The following is a 15,083-nucleotide window of genomic DNA, read 5'->3' as shown; positions in this document are numbered from 1 at the left end:
AGGATCATTATTTGCTCGGGCACCTGTTCATTCAGCAAAAGGTTTGCTTTCTCTGGTTCCAGAGGAAAAGGTTATCCTTTAGCAGAGGATTAAGAAATTAGTTTTGATTCTACTAAGCGTCAGCTTTGGCTGAGAAATTGGAATGTGTTTAATTAACTCAAAAAACAATGTAACTCCTTTTAAGGGTTCTGAATTATTTTATGGAGCCATGAATGAAGTGATGACTGAGACCAAAGACAAAGAAAATGCTAACTGCATTGACTGAAAAAGAGGCCAAAAATCTCCTTTCATACTGGAGCTATTCCTTTCAAATTTCAGCAGCAAAAAATTAAGCACTTTAGATCAAATCAGCATGCATTGTATTAATGCACACATCTCCAATTCTTGGGCTTTTAGTGAAGGCAACTCTGCATCTTCTAAACATCTTGGTGGAAAGCCCAATAATTTCTTCTGAGTTGGAGCAGTTTCCCACGGGATACTTGTCTCCTGCATTATTCCCATTGTGGTGAACAAATGTCTCCTGATGCTTGGATGGGCAAGATTGTGTATTAGGCAGTTTTACCACTGATTTCATTCAAAAGCCCCCAAATGTCTTCATTTAGTCTCACAGTCCAAGACCATTGTAGTTGAAAGCATATCTGCCAAGGTGGTGAGGTAGCTGCTAATGTAGGACCCAGCATAAAGGTTTGCCTCCCAGCACTTCAGGACAATGAAACATTGCTACTTAACATGAAGTTTCCTTTTCTGCAGTTGTAACGAGGGAATCCTGGATGTTTCAGCTCGTGTTTGAGAATGGCTATTCCTTAATTATAAATGCCCAGTCGCTAGGTTGCCTGATAATATTTCGTTTTCTGCACTTCATCCAATACCCTGGCCCTATGGTGCGCTGTTTAGCACTATCCCATGCTCGGCCCTTTTTATTGCGTGGTCATGTCCATTGTATTACTGGTTATTGGTTTTGTTGAGCATTGTTTTGAGTTTCAGCGTTGCTGTGTTATATTCTTATGTTTTATTTAATTGTGTTTTTATCTGGATCGTTATATTTTACTATGCTTTAATGTTAATGTTTTGTTTTAATTGATTATTTCGCTTTTATGTTTTGTGGGCATTTTGACCCATATGTATGCCGCTGCAGGGAGAAGATGGGATATAAGAATAAAGTTTTTGTTGTTCTTGTTGTTATCCTTCCCACCCTGGTTGATCAATTCTGTGTTAGGTGCTACTGGTATGCATTTTATTTGTCTTGAGTTTTATTATACCACCATTGGGAAGTTGGGACCAGCCCTCCATCTTGGGGGAGTGGTAAAGATGAATAAGAAATAGAAAGCCCTGTCTGTGAAGCACAAAGAAGGAGACAAACTCAGGTTAAGGATTCCATCCCAACTGCAGAAAAGGAGTCTTGGTGAATTCCAATGTTCAATTTACATGCAGTAACTAGTTCTGCAAATTCTTAATTCCTGGTATACTCTTGTGAAAATTGTCTTCTGTACTTCAGCAATGCTATAGCTGTTTTAAAGCCAAGTCTTTCTATTTTAATATCTCCCTAGGGGCTGCTTCCTTACCTCATCACTGATAGGCACACTTGCCCTGAGCCTTACAATACCTCTGTCCATAATAGCTGACATGTGTATGCAAAAGGTAATGTACATTTTATTCATGACAATTGTAAATTCTTCTGAGAGTCTTAAATAGATTGATTAAGGGCAATATTGCATGAACAGGAACAGTTGAAATAGATTTTGGTAAGGAGAAATAATTATATTTAATTGCAGATAATAGCTTTTGTTACTCCAGCAGTATTATTTAATGTTCACTCTCTTTAAGTGCATTTATCTCTTTTGAGCAATTCAGCACCACATGAAATGCTCTGTAGGAAAATAGTGGAGTGAAATGGTGAGAAGTAATTTGGTGATAATTTTAACACATGAAGGAGAGAATACAATGGGAATTGTGTTTTCATATGCAATCTCACACATGATGGGATCACTGTAGAATGTATTAGAACTCCACTTCTTCTCTTGTCGCAGTTTCTCTTAGAAATAGCAAGTGTAATCCAAGAAATGAGATGTCTGTGCATCTCTGTCACACTCATATTTAATGACACAGTAAAGTAGATATAGGCTCAATGAGAACACTGTAGTTGTATCTGTACTTTTCATTTCCCAGGATGCAGGGTATCTGTGGTTTCCGAATGGTTGAAGCTTCCATTGTGAATCCTTCTCCAGAGGTCAAGGGATCAAGCCTCATGTATTTGTTTAAAAATAAGATGTATTATACAAAATAAATAGGCATTTCATAAGACGTTTGAGTGCTCTAAAGCAAAGGTTTGGGCCAGGTAGATTTATTTTTCATGTCAGGAGTGACTCGAGAAACTACAAGTTGCTTCTGGTGCGAGAGAATTGGCTGTCTGCAAGGATGTTGCCCGGGGGACACCCAGATATTTTACCATCCTGTGGGAGATGTCCCTCATGTCCCTTCATGAGAAGCTAGAGGTGACAGATGGGAAATCACCCTGCTCCCCAGATTTGAACCGTCGACCTTTCAGGCAGCAGTCCTGCTGGCACAAGGGTTTAACCCATTGCGCCCCCAGGGGCTCCGGCCATGTAGATAAAGTGGTTGTATTTATACTGAAGGTTCTTTCTTTAAATTTCTGTTTTCAAGAAGCATAAAATGCCTTCAAGTGTATGACTTCTTAACAATGCACTGGAATGGGACTGTTTAAAATACATTATAGGTTCATTGTAGAACTGAATGTTTCTGTGGACATGTTCTTGGATTGCTACTTCCCTCATTGCAGTTTTTCTTCATCATATGTAGCTGTCATTCCATTAAGATGGATTTATGCACACTTTCTGATCTCCATGACAGTGAAAACTTTATCGTGAACATACCTTGGCTTTAGGCTTGATTGGTGAAAGCTCTTTATAGGCGGGAGGAAAGACACTACAGTAGTACAATTTGTCTGTAGGTGCTAAATTGGCATTCAGATAGGCATCCAGCTGTCATATAATCAAAATTACGTGAATATAGTTCGAGTTTTCTTCTCAAGTAGCAAAGATTTTATTGAATTTATATTCCCCTCCTTAATAGCAGCACAGAGCACAGACAGGTATGTATCCATTTTGAAGAAATTACTATATCAATGTGTTAGGTTCTTTGCTGGAAAACCATGTTAGAAATCCCAAGTGGGTGAAATATATAGTATATGTATTTTAGCATGAAATAACACAGGTGTTGCTCCTTTTTAATAATCGTTTTTAATGCTGGCAAAATTTGACCTGTTCTGAAGTGAGATGCTGCAGATATAGTGTAAAATTATTATTTGATGCAGCTTGCAATTTTAGTAGTCACCAATGGTTTTGAATTGATGTCCTAGTAACTCACAGAATTCAGACCCTCAAATTAAAAGATTGATACTTTGTTCTGCTGTTCCTACTGAAGAAATGCTTCTGATAGCTCTTATGAGTTTATTTTCCCCTTAGGATTTTGCCTTCGCTCATCCTCATCATTAAGGTCCATGAGCTAAAAACTGAATTTCCCATTTTATATTGATAAGGAAATGAGTAGAAGTAGCAGAGTCCTGACACTGCCATATATATCAATAAAAAAGAAGTACCACCAAAGAAGAATTACTACTTCTATAACAGAAACCTTCTGTTCTCTGCAATGTCTGCCGCCTGGTTTTATCTTTGTCATCATATAACTACAGAGCATCTTGGGTGTGCACATGTCTCCTTTTGTACTTCGGTGTGGTTGCAAGGAGGAGATGGAAAACTGTTCTGCTTTTGATAGCATGAGCTATGAAGCCATCAACAAAGATTAACCACAGTTTATAGTTTAGGTGCTAAATTGTGATGAATTAAAAATGGAAACAAAACTTTCTATTCCTTCACAACTGTGCGGCCTATATGAACCTCATGAGCACTGAGGTTCTTTCTTGTAAAGATAAAGCATAATTTTTCATTTCTTGCAAATCTAGGTGCGCCATTGCTTGTCTCTATTTGGCAGCTCATGCAGCTTCCCATGATTGCATTTAAAAAAGTAACTATCAGTGTTTAACAAGTACAATAGCAACAGGATAGAAAGGCAGTATTAGATAGCAGGGTTTCTCTGCCAGAATTCCCTGGAACCCTGCCTTTATATGAGAGGTTATTAGAGAGTCCATGATACAATGATGATGATTTATATGCTGCTTTTTCTCTCTTAAAAAGACACAAAGCAGTGTCTATTCTAAAATCAACACAATGGACAATTTTAAATTGTGATTGAAAAACATACACATTTTTGATTTGTGGATATACTACAATACTTTTTATTCAGGGCTTCCCTGAAAGGTAAAAAAGGCAAAGGAGACTGTTATATAAGCTGCACATTTTTCTCAGGAAATAAATATATGCCTAGACAGGATAAGCACAATCCAATAGAATCAACTGCAAAGCTATCCTAAATTGCAGAGGGTTAGCCCTCCATCTTTCTCCCCAATAAAACTAGATAAAAGCAACAATGGCAGTATAAAACTGGAAATAAAACTTATTCTTAGCTGTGTGCAAGTTCCAGCTCTTGAAAGAGCTTTGCATGGAAAGATTTTTCCCCCTCGAGAGTTGATGTCTTATGTAAATAGACATACTCTTAAATATTTGATTTGAGTTGCCCTCTTTTAGGATGTATATTTACACTGTGATCGCTAATACTCAGATGTTATCTTTGTCAGACAGTGAGATTTCCTTCTTATAAATTATTTTTCCCCTTATATTGTAGCTTTATTCCTACTGTGTCTACTGTCTAGACTTGTCCTTTCCACAGTGGATTTTAGATTATTATAACTTGCATTGTTCATATTAGAACATCTAAAAATGGAAGAATGTATTGTGAAATTATAGTTGTCTAAAGTTTTACGAGAAGTTAGAAGCTTAAAAGTTATTCAGTTGGTAAAAGTTAACAAATGCTGTTTGGTTCTACCTAAGTACAATTTATTCAGTGCATATTCACTCATGATCAACATAAATGAAAATAAAAATTATAAAGATATTGCTTTCTTTTTTTTCTAATCAAAATAGATCCTTTTTTCGATTTCATTTTTTTTAAAAAAAATTCTTTATTTAAACCAGGTAGTAAATGCATAATTTTTGTGGTTCCAAATTTGAACAAAATTTCTGAAGCAAGTCATACAGTACAGATTACTTTGGAGCAATGTCTATTAATTATTATGTGACTTCTGAATAAATATGTATAAAGCTGCCACACAACCCATCTCTTCCCAAGCTGGTGCCACCCAGAAGCAGTGAACGATAACTCCCTTCATCCCATTCAACGTAGCTGTGTGTCTCTCACTCAAGCAGATTTTCTTTTTGTTTTCCTTCCTCCTTCAACTCTTCAAAAGCTTTTGTTAAATTTTAGGGGGATTTCCTGAACATACTGGATTATGTTACTGTTGGGTGCAAGCCCCAGCTTAACTCAATGAATCTTGCATAAGCAGAGGCCTAATTTCCATTATTTTTTTCTGCTTGTAGAATATCCTAGGTTCTTGCTTGCTAGAACCGCCCTTCTTTCCATTGCTAAAATGGGAGGGGGGGGCAAGAACCACAAAAGGGTGGCTAACCCCTGATTCTCCTCAGGTAGATCAGGCTAGGATGGAGCCCCCAAGCAGCTAACACAGTTATGCTCAAACTTGCAGTAGATCTTCTGGCATTTCCTGTAGTTGGAGACTTTCTTGGTAAAGTCTCTCCTACTTCTCCATTTTGTGACATAGGTACTTCACCTTGTGCTCCTCCTCATTTGGGGTTTTTTGCAGGAAGAACATATGCACACAGGATCCGCTCACTGGTTTTCCAAAGGAGGTAAATACTTTGTGGATCCTCATTATCACTGTTGGATATAATGCAGGATCCCCCTCCTGCAAGTCCTTCAATGGATCATACTAACTAGCATCCCAATGCTGAGTGATCCCCCACTTCCCTCCCCCATAGGGCCCGTGGAGATGTTCTGCCACTTTCCAATACCCCCTTCCTCTGCTCATGCTGCCTGGCTCACTTTGTGTTTTTGACTAGCTCAGTTCTCCCAACCCAGAATTTTAGGGGGCTACCTCAGATGTTAATAAAGTTTGTAGATTTGTTCTTTCCAGCTGCTATTTGGTTCATGGATATTTTCCCATGGCATGGATGCTCTTGCTGATTTATTTGAAATTTCATTGGTTTACGGTTTTGACCAGATGTTCTGATAAAGTCCCTGCAGTACCACATTGCTGTACGGGTCAGTTTCTTGAACCTGCCTGGTTATAGCTATCTTCTGGGAAGGATGTGTTGGTCTTTTCTCTGGTTGGTCAGCTGCTTCTGCACATTATAGTTGCTTCAGAGCCTTTGGGGAATGCTTATGGGTGTGACGACGATACAAAAATTATTTAAATACATGCAATGTTGCCCCACCATGGAGCATCAATGGGAATCCCCAGAAAAGTCTGAGTACCCATGCTTCCACCTTGAGGTTTTGTTTTTGTTTGATAGTTGGGAAACTGACCCACACTTGGATACATTTCCCGCTATTTTGTCTGTATTACTTACAGAAGATTATTAGAGAAATTAGGCAGTAAATTTCAAAATGTGTCTAGTTTTGTATTTAGTGCATAAGAAGAATGTATTGTGTTATAGTTCCTTGTATTTAATAAGTCATTGGCAGCCATATTGAATGGAAGCCAAATATTTGTGTTCTTAAGGACTTAAAAATATGCCCAAATTACACCACACACCAAGAGGAACCGTATTCAATCTATCCTGTCAAGATATGGGAGATAGTTGTCTGCCTTTTTCCTCTGCTGTTACTATTGATGAAATGACAGGCCTGTTGTTCCTTGTTCTAATTTCAGGTCCAGTTTTCTTGGTTATTTTTTGCTGGAGCAATTCCTGTGTTTTTTTCATTTTTCATTGCAACGCTGTTATGCCACTACAACAACTGGGATCCAGTAATGGTGGGAATTAGAAGAGTTTTTGTATTCATTTGCCGAAAACATCGCATTCAGAGGTGATATAACTTCTTTCAGTTCCCTATTCTACCTCCATTCCATCTGATTGGAAGATTTCAAGTCACTTGTCTTAAATTTCGTAGGATTGTCTGAGGCAGGAAATTCTCAGAGATTTCATACAATTACCTTTCTCTGAAATATAGCACCCACCAACTGGTATTCCTTGGTGGTCTCCCAACCAGATACAAACCAAGATTGACCCTGCTTGTCTTCCAAGATCAGATAGGATCTGGAGCCTTCAAACTATTTAGGCCTCCATTTAATGTTTATACTAACTCTAACTTTCCCCATAGATTTTACCCATAGCATTAAATTTATGAGGTTTGATGGAGTGGAAGTGGTAGGATTCTTTGGTGGGTGTGACAATGTACTCCTGGAGTTTGTGATACAGATGAAAGGAGAAACTAAGACATCAGACATGCATTCTAGATTTTAGGAGAGCTGACTTCAGAAAATTTAGAGAAATACTGAATGTGATCCCATGGAAAAGAATGCTAAAAGAGAAGGGAGATAATGATAGGTGGGAGTTTTTAAAAGTGAGATACTGAAGGCACAAATGCAAATAGTGCCAACAAGGAGAAAAAATAAGAGAAGTCTAAAGAAAGCAGAATAGATGTCCAAGGAAATTTCAACTGAGCTTCTCGGCCTTTTGGCTAAGATCATGTGTAACTGAGCTAAGATTTAAAAGGAGCAAATGCAAGAAATAGAAAAGGCAAGAAATCACTGAAGAGGGAAAGGTCTGAAAGAGTTACAACTTGATAGATGCAGGGAATGCTGTGAATGTAGCATATCTCGATTTCATTAAGGCATTTGACATGGTCCCCTATGATCTTGCAAACAAACGAGTAAAATGTGGGCTAGATAATGGTACTGTTAGGTGGATTTGTAATTGATTAAGCGACCAAACCCAGCAGGTGCTCACCATCAAAGTGACTAGTGGAACTAAGTGACTAGTGGGATGTCACAGGATTCTGTTGTGGCCCCAGTTCTGTTCAACATCTTTATTAATGGCTTGGATGAAGGTTTAGATGGCCTGCTTATCAAGTTTGCAGATAACAACTAATTAGGAGCAATAGCTAATATTCCAGAAGAAAGGATCAGAATTCAAAATTACTTCAACAGATTATAGAGAGTTGGACCTAAACTAACAAAATCAGTTTCAACAAGAAAAAATGTAGGATACTTCACTTAAGCAGAAAAATTGAAATGAACAGATATAGTATGGGTGACGCCTGACTCAACAACAGTCCATGTCAGAAAGATCATGGAGTCTTAGTGGACAACAAGTTGAACATGAGCCAACAGTGTGATGCAGCAGTTTAAAAATCCAAAAGGATTTTGGGCTGCATCAAAAGGAGTGTAGTGTCTAGATCAAGAGGAAGTCATAATGCCTCTATTCAGCTTTGGTTAGACCTCACCTAGAATACTGGGTCCAATTCCGGGCACCACAGTTTAAGAGAAGTATTGACAAGCTGGAATGTGTGCAAAGGAGGGCAACTAGAATGAGCAAAGGTCTTGAGACCATACCCTATGAGAGGTGTCTTAAAGAGCTGGGGATGTTTAGCCTGCAGAAGAGAGAATTGAGAGGAGACAAGTTTAAATATCTGAAATGATGTCATAAGGGAGAGGGAGCAGAGTTGTTTTCTGCTGCCTCAGAGACTAGGACATAGAGGAATGAGTTCAAATTACAGGAAATGGAGATTCTCCCTGAACATTAGGAAAAATTTCCTGGCCATAAGAGCTGTTCAGCAGCAGAACTCTCTGCCTCAGAGTTTAGTGGAGGCTCCTTCCTTGAAGGCTTTTAAGCAGAGGTTGGATGGTCATCTTTTGGGGATGGTTTGATTGTGCTTTTCCTGCATAGCAGGGGGTTGGACCAGATGGCCCATGTGGTCTCTTCCAGCTCTATGATTCTGTGATATGAGATGAGCTGTGGAATATAGCCTTCCTGAATTGTGCTCCCAATTTTTAAAGTTTAGATTTCCTATTGTCCAACATATTTCTAATAATAATTCTGGTATGATGAAAGGGTCTTTCTTTGACATTGTTTTCTATAATTCTTTTTTGGTCATTTGTTTGCTTTACAGCCAAGAGACCTAAAATAAAAACAGCATAAAGATAGAAGCGCTCAGAATTGTTTTTTGGTTTTTTGGTTTATTTGGTTTCTTATAGATTCCAGAGATAATTCTTTTTATACAGGAGAATCTTTCATAGAAACTTAAATTCATTTCTGTCCTAAAAGCATAGTTTACACTGTTTCCATGAAACTGTGCATATATTATTAAAAATAATTATTGTGAAATACTCATTTCATTTCATAGATCATCTGAAGAAAATGAGCAATGTGAAAGTCTTATTGCAATGCACAATGTTTCTCAAGAAGATGGAGAAAGTGGTTGTCCTTAGGCAACAGGTATGTATGAGTAGACTTGTGGTGTGAAAGAAAAACTTGCAAAGCTACCAAAATGGAGTGACACCCTTCCCCTCAATCTTATTTGCTATCTGTCGTTGATTATATATGCCAGCTAAATGCCTGTACAGGAGCAGTTTAGAGAACTATGTGAATTACTGCTTACCTTGGTTTCTGTTTTTAAATTTTCAATTTTCAATATCTGAGTTATTTTTATAATTTAGTCACAATGATTCCGAATGGTAGCAACTCTTGAAAATATGCTTGTCTAACAGTTATACAACACCATAAATCTGTTCTCCACTTCTTTCTATTATGTCTAAAAAATTTTAAAGGGTGCTGTGCACCATAGCCTCCACACTATTTAATCTTCCGTAACATGACTAGTTTACATAGATTAGGAAGCCTAGTCAAAGGAAAGCAGATTGTAATATGGTAATGCTAATAATATTTTTTCCCATTTCTTCATAGCGCATAAGATGGATTGATAACTCAGCGAAGAGACAATCTCCTGGAGAGTCCTTATGGAATCATGTTTCAGTGCCTCTTCTGAATCTTTAAATGTTTCAGTTCTTTTGAAACTTAAAATATACTCTCATTCTCTCTATTCCCAATCTCCAATCGGTTTTATTAAAGAGCTCCATTACTGCAGGAAATTCCAGTCTCTTTACAAAGCCAGCCTGCCTTACAGAACTCAGCTGGTGAAATTACTTGATGCAATCAAGAAAGTGAATGCTGTTCTAGTGACATTTTAAAGCTTTCCTATTTTTGTTAAGTGCTGGATATTTTTACAAATACTTTTCAAAATCTGTAAAAAAAAGTGTGAATCATAATTTTGTACAAACTTTAAAATGAAAATCTAAAATGTACTAGAAACTTGTAAAAATCACCATTGTATGCTGTATAGTCTATTTGAAAAATAACAAAAGGAAAGAAAATTATTTTAATTTATTGAATAACTTCACTATTGTTGAAGTTATTATGGGTCCCCAATATTACACATTTTGTCTAATCTATATGAGAGACCTGTTATTCTGTGGGTTGTCTGCTGCTTTAAATATCCATCATGTTCTGATAAATTCAAGACTTTTAAGAAGTAGCAATGTAACAGATAAATAACATCCTATAAGTATATTAGAATCCAGTAACAGTTGATGCAGAACCAAATTATTTCATGTTGGAATTGAAAACAAAATAATGTTCTGGGTTTAAATACTGAAGACAGGAGGAAAAAATTCTAAACTTGGATCAATAGAACGTGGGCTGAATTATATGACGAGGAAGTTCTTGAATTTATTTTCCTCCTGAATTTTTTTTTTTAAAAAAACAAAAACCAACCACAATAGATTGAATTGGGAATGAGTGTCTGGAGTTGCATTGTCTCCCTTTCCTTGTTTATCTGCTCAGCACTGTCACCTTCCTACAAACTGTTTGTCCTTCTGAAGTGGAAAGTAGACAGGATCACACTTGTAGGTCAGCTCTGGGACCAAAGAGTTTATCATATGCTGGGATCTTTTGAGGCAAAGTTTTGCCTCTCAACCAAAGCACCATGTCTGCATGACAGCTGAGTTTTATACTTGCAAGATTTTTAAATGTAGACTATAGTAGGATGGTTAGTTTTCAAATGGTGAGGGCAGAAATCCTGGTACTCCTAAATGAATATTTGCTCACATCTAAAGAAAAAATAATTAAGGTGGCAGTTTGGAAATAGAAAAAACATTATACACAGGGAATACATTCTGGGATAGAAAAGAATTTCCAATCTCTATAGATATAAAATGCTGCTGAAGTATGCCTTTATAATGTTTTTCCAAGTTCTGGTTGACTTGATGGTGCCACATATTTAAAAAAAAACCAGTCCAGAAAGGCAAAATAATTTTGGTGTCACAACCACTGATTTTCCAGCCAAGGAAAAAAATCTGTCGTGGTAGCTTTCTGCATAGAGAGAGAGAGAAAAAAAATGGCTACTAGTCATAAGGGTTTAATACTATAGTCAGTGTGCTGACTTTTGCAGATTTTATTAGTCACAGATTTGATTAAACTTTCTCTTTGGGTATCCATGTCCTCCAGTTTATGGATAACTGTTAAAGAAGAATCTAGATCACACCTGCACAAGCTGTGGCCCTCCAGGTATTTTGAACTTCAGCTCCCAGAATTCATGACTATTGGACAAGCTGACTAAGGCTTCTGGAGTTAGAGTCCCAAACACCTGGAGGGCCACAGGTTGTGCATGCCTGATCCAGAGATTCCTAGAGAGAACATCTCTTTAGGAATCAAGGTCCTCCAATGTGATTCTATGGTAGGCTTCCACAGAATCACATTGGAAGACCTAGGAATTACTAGAGAGGTGTTCTCCCAGAAAAAAAAGGAAAACTTTGTGTGTGTGGTATTTGTTTTGTTTTGTTTTTGTTTGTTTTTTTGCTTTCACAGAGGTCCTGTGCTAACCCTAGCAAATATTAAGGGCTGACCATACTTCCAGGATCAGAGACAGCAAAGTTCAGAATACCATTTGCAAGAAAATAATAGTACTAGAGTGCCATTTCCTTTTTTGTCCTACCTGTGGACTTCTCAAAAGTATTTGTCTAGTCACGTTGGGATGCTGAACTTGATAGCACTTTGGTTTGGTGATTCCTGTGCAATAAATCCAAATGCAGACGAGGCCTTCCAAATTGTAGAGGTCTCTATTGAATCTAGTCCTTACGCTGTGCTCTTATGCAGGCATATTTGGAAGTCAGCTCTGTTAAGGAAAATGTAAATTTCTGAATAAACATGCTCAAGATGCAGTGCATGTTTAAAATGTTGACACTAAAGCAGTGCTGTACAATTCACAAAAGCCTTTTAGAATTGTTTCATATACAGATAGACTTCATGAGTTTATTGTGCTGGCCTAACGCCATGACAAACAGAATGGTTAAATACAATAATTTTCTTTATTAATTTAACACCACTGGTTAAAATTCATTAGGAATACAAAAGTAATATGTCTTGGAAATTTAGAAACTACGAAATGAATATATGACTTGGCATTAATTATATTTTAAAGGGAAGGAACTCTATTCTATTGTGGGTTTCTACTAGTGAAAGAGGAAGAGCTGCTTTAATGACTGCCACCAGGCTATTTCTTTTGCTGGTCCAAAGAATCGATAACCTGCTTCACAAAGTTGGGAGGGAAAATGTTAAAATGGCCCTTCCCCCATCTACTCCCATTGGATAGACTTCCTCACAAAGGAACGTCAAGTAGAGCCCTTTTTTGCAAGAGCTAGGATGGTCAAAGTGCAACTCTACAAGTCCCCCTTTGAACTGTAACTCCCAGGATTCCTCATTACTGTCTCTGCTATCTGGTGCTGTTGGGAAATGCAGTTGAACAAATTCTGGAGTGCTATATAGATAATCGCTCTGTAATAAGAGCAACTGCTTTCCTTTATGGTGAAAATGCCCAAACAGTGGATTGTCTGAGTGCAATAAGATAATGAAAACAAGAACAAAAGGCAACAGTCATGTTAGTTCAGGAATGGCCGACTTTGGATTGGCTTTTTTTGTCCCCTTCACCAAATATAGTGCTACTTAGAATGAAAATATCCTTAGTTATGACTGGCCATATTAGAATGATACCATATGCAGACTTAAAAAAAAATCTGAGTGGCTATCAGGCATCACAATTGCCATGCCAACTTCACTGGAGAAGTAAGTGATTTCTGATCTTCTGATTAGATTGATTTGTGACTTGACCTTGGATAAAATTCTGACATTGGCGGGAGCAAGGTTTTTCTTCAATAAGTTGACTAAATTGCTTTAGAAGGGGGAATTTGCTTGAAAGATTCTGAGCTTGGGCCCCACTGGAGGTTAAAGAAGAAGCTGTTAACACAGCAGACAGATGAAAGAGAAAGCAATAATAATGATTAGCTTCATTATTGCTCTGCTCTTTGATTGAGAGCATCAGTCAAACTTGGTTAGTAAAAGGTGATGGCTGAATTGCATTTTCATAGCAACTGCAGCAGTAATTTGGTGGCGTGTATAGTAATGTGCCTCCTGTGGCTTATTCTCCTTTCAAGTAAGCAAGCTGTGGTCTTTGTTGAGGAGAAAAATGCTTTTCTATTTTCAGCCACCCAAGGTGCACAAAATTCAGCACTCGGCTAAAAGTTACCACCTGGTGAAGTTCATAGGATCTGTCTGCCAGAATAGAAACAAATTAGTCCTCTTCTTTCAATTCCCTCTTGCCCATGTCTACCAAAGCGGAGGCTGAAATTAGCGCCACAGAGGAGAAGGATACCCCTTGATACAATCAATCGTATTTTTCAATAGTGATGGATGTATCAGGAATCTATTCTTACCTTTATCTTACTCTCAAAGACCATAAATCCTTAGATTTTGGTATCCTAAAGGGGGGATAGATTTTAAAAAAATGCTTGAACCAAGTACCAAGTTACAAACATATCTTTTTTTTTTATTTGGCTCATTACTGTCCAACAGTACTATTAAATGATGAATGTTTCAGCAAGCCTCTCTAGGTCTCATTATGATTGGGAAAACGTTCAGAAAGGTCAACATGGAAACAAAACAACAGATTTTGCAATTATTTTCCTGGCCATTATTATTTAGCAGAGAGACAAACACATTTAAAAACTTCAATTTTTAATGGAAACAAAACGACAGACATTGCAATTATTTTTCTGACCATTGTTGAGCAAGATACAAACACATTTAAAAATTAGACTTTAAATTGTGACTTTTTTCAATGTACATGTGAACGTATGAATTTCTGAACATATGCAATATATACCGTGGATCCAACTGGATAAAATGTGACGAAATTTTTCTACATTAAATATGGATTTTTGAAAAAATTGTCATGTTTTACTTCTAGGACAAATACAGTTCACATTGATTAGCTTTATATAAGCATGACAAACTTGTGTGAATTCTTTAGAGTCCTCTCTGCGCCCACTTGTTAGCAAAAACTATGTGAGGGAGAGAAACCACCTGAAAAACTAGAATTATTTAATTTCTTTTTGTCTCTTTTTGTCTTACTTTCTTAATTTCACATTTGTAATTCCTTATGCTGTTTGTTGTATTTGAAAAATGTTCAGATCTGGTCACTGGGTTGCATCTAGAAGAACATAATGAGTAAATTCTCATACTTGCATCCCTGCTGTTGTGCAAGAGCGGGAAAAGGACTTTGCACAACATGGATTTGTGAAGATAGGAAGCTGCCTCACACAAAATCTGACCTTTAAAAAAATTGGGAAGTGACTTCTAGCATGACTTCTTGTTATAAAAAAGTGGGGAGGGCTGGGCGTAAAAGGTCTCTAGGGGTACTAAAAACATGGGGAACATGCTTTATGGGTCCAACTGATCCAGCATATGCCAGCTCTGACTGGCTCTCCGTGGTTTTAGATAAAATTATTGGCTCTCCATATTCTTAGTGTTCTCTAAGTAGTAACCACATTATTTGAAATGTTCATGAGATGGTGCAATGGCTATTACCAGAAAACTGAACAAACGATTTTACAACTGGTACCAACACACATCTTAAGCCATTACAACATTTTCAGGTCACTTCCGAATTTCCCCTTTTCTCATGCAAGTATCTCATCTCAAGTCAAGAAAAGTACTCCTTGCAAAAAGAGCTGTCCATTTGCGAAAAGGACATTTTTTCTGTCC

General features: G+C 37.4%; 1 protein-coding gene across 5 annotated transcripts in view; it reads left to right on the top strand.

Annotated features, from left to right (window-relative positions):
• Positions 1-14,266, top strand: part of SLC35F5 (solute carrier family 35 member F5) — a 57,670-nt gene extending 43,404 nt beyond the window's left edge. For 4 of the 5 annotated variants that reach the window (XM_060775760.2, XM_060775728.2, XM_060775739.2 and 1 more), the window contains 4 exons: positions 1,548-1,638; positions 6,860-7,014; positions 9,334-9,425; positions 9,894-14,266. In XM_060775760.2, coding sequence (XP_060631743.1) covers positions 1,548-1,638; positions 6,860-7,014; positions 9,334-9,418 — 331 coding nt within the window. In that variant the 3' untranslated portion in view covers positions 9,419-9,425; positions 9,894-14,266. Of the gene's footprint in view, positions 1-1,547; positions 1,639-5,749; positions 5,838-6,859; positions 7,015-9,333; positions 9,426-9,893 lie in introns of all 5 variants that reach the window. The other variant, XR_010910489.1, reaches the window with a different exon arrangement.
• The last annotated feature ends 817 nt before the right edge of the window (positions 14,267-15,083 follow it).

This window comes from Anolis sagrei, chromosome 1 (assembly GCF_037176765.1).
Source record: "Anolis sagrei isolate rAnoSag1 chromosome 1, rAnoSag1.mat, whole genome shotgun sequence".
NCBI classification, from domain to species: Eukaryota; Metazoa; Chordata; class Lepidosauria; order Squamata; family Dactyloidae; genus Anolis; species Anolis sagrei.
The sequence above is the reverse complement of the archived record's forward strand: the minus strand, read 5'-3'. Positions and strand labels throughout refer to the sequence as shown.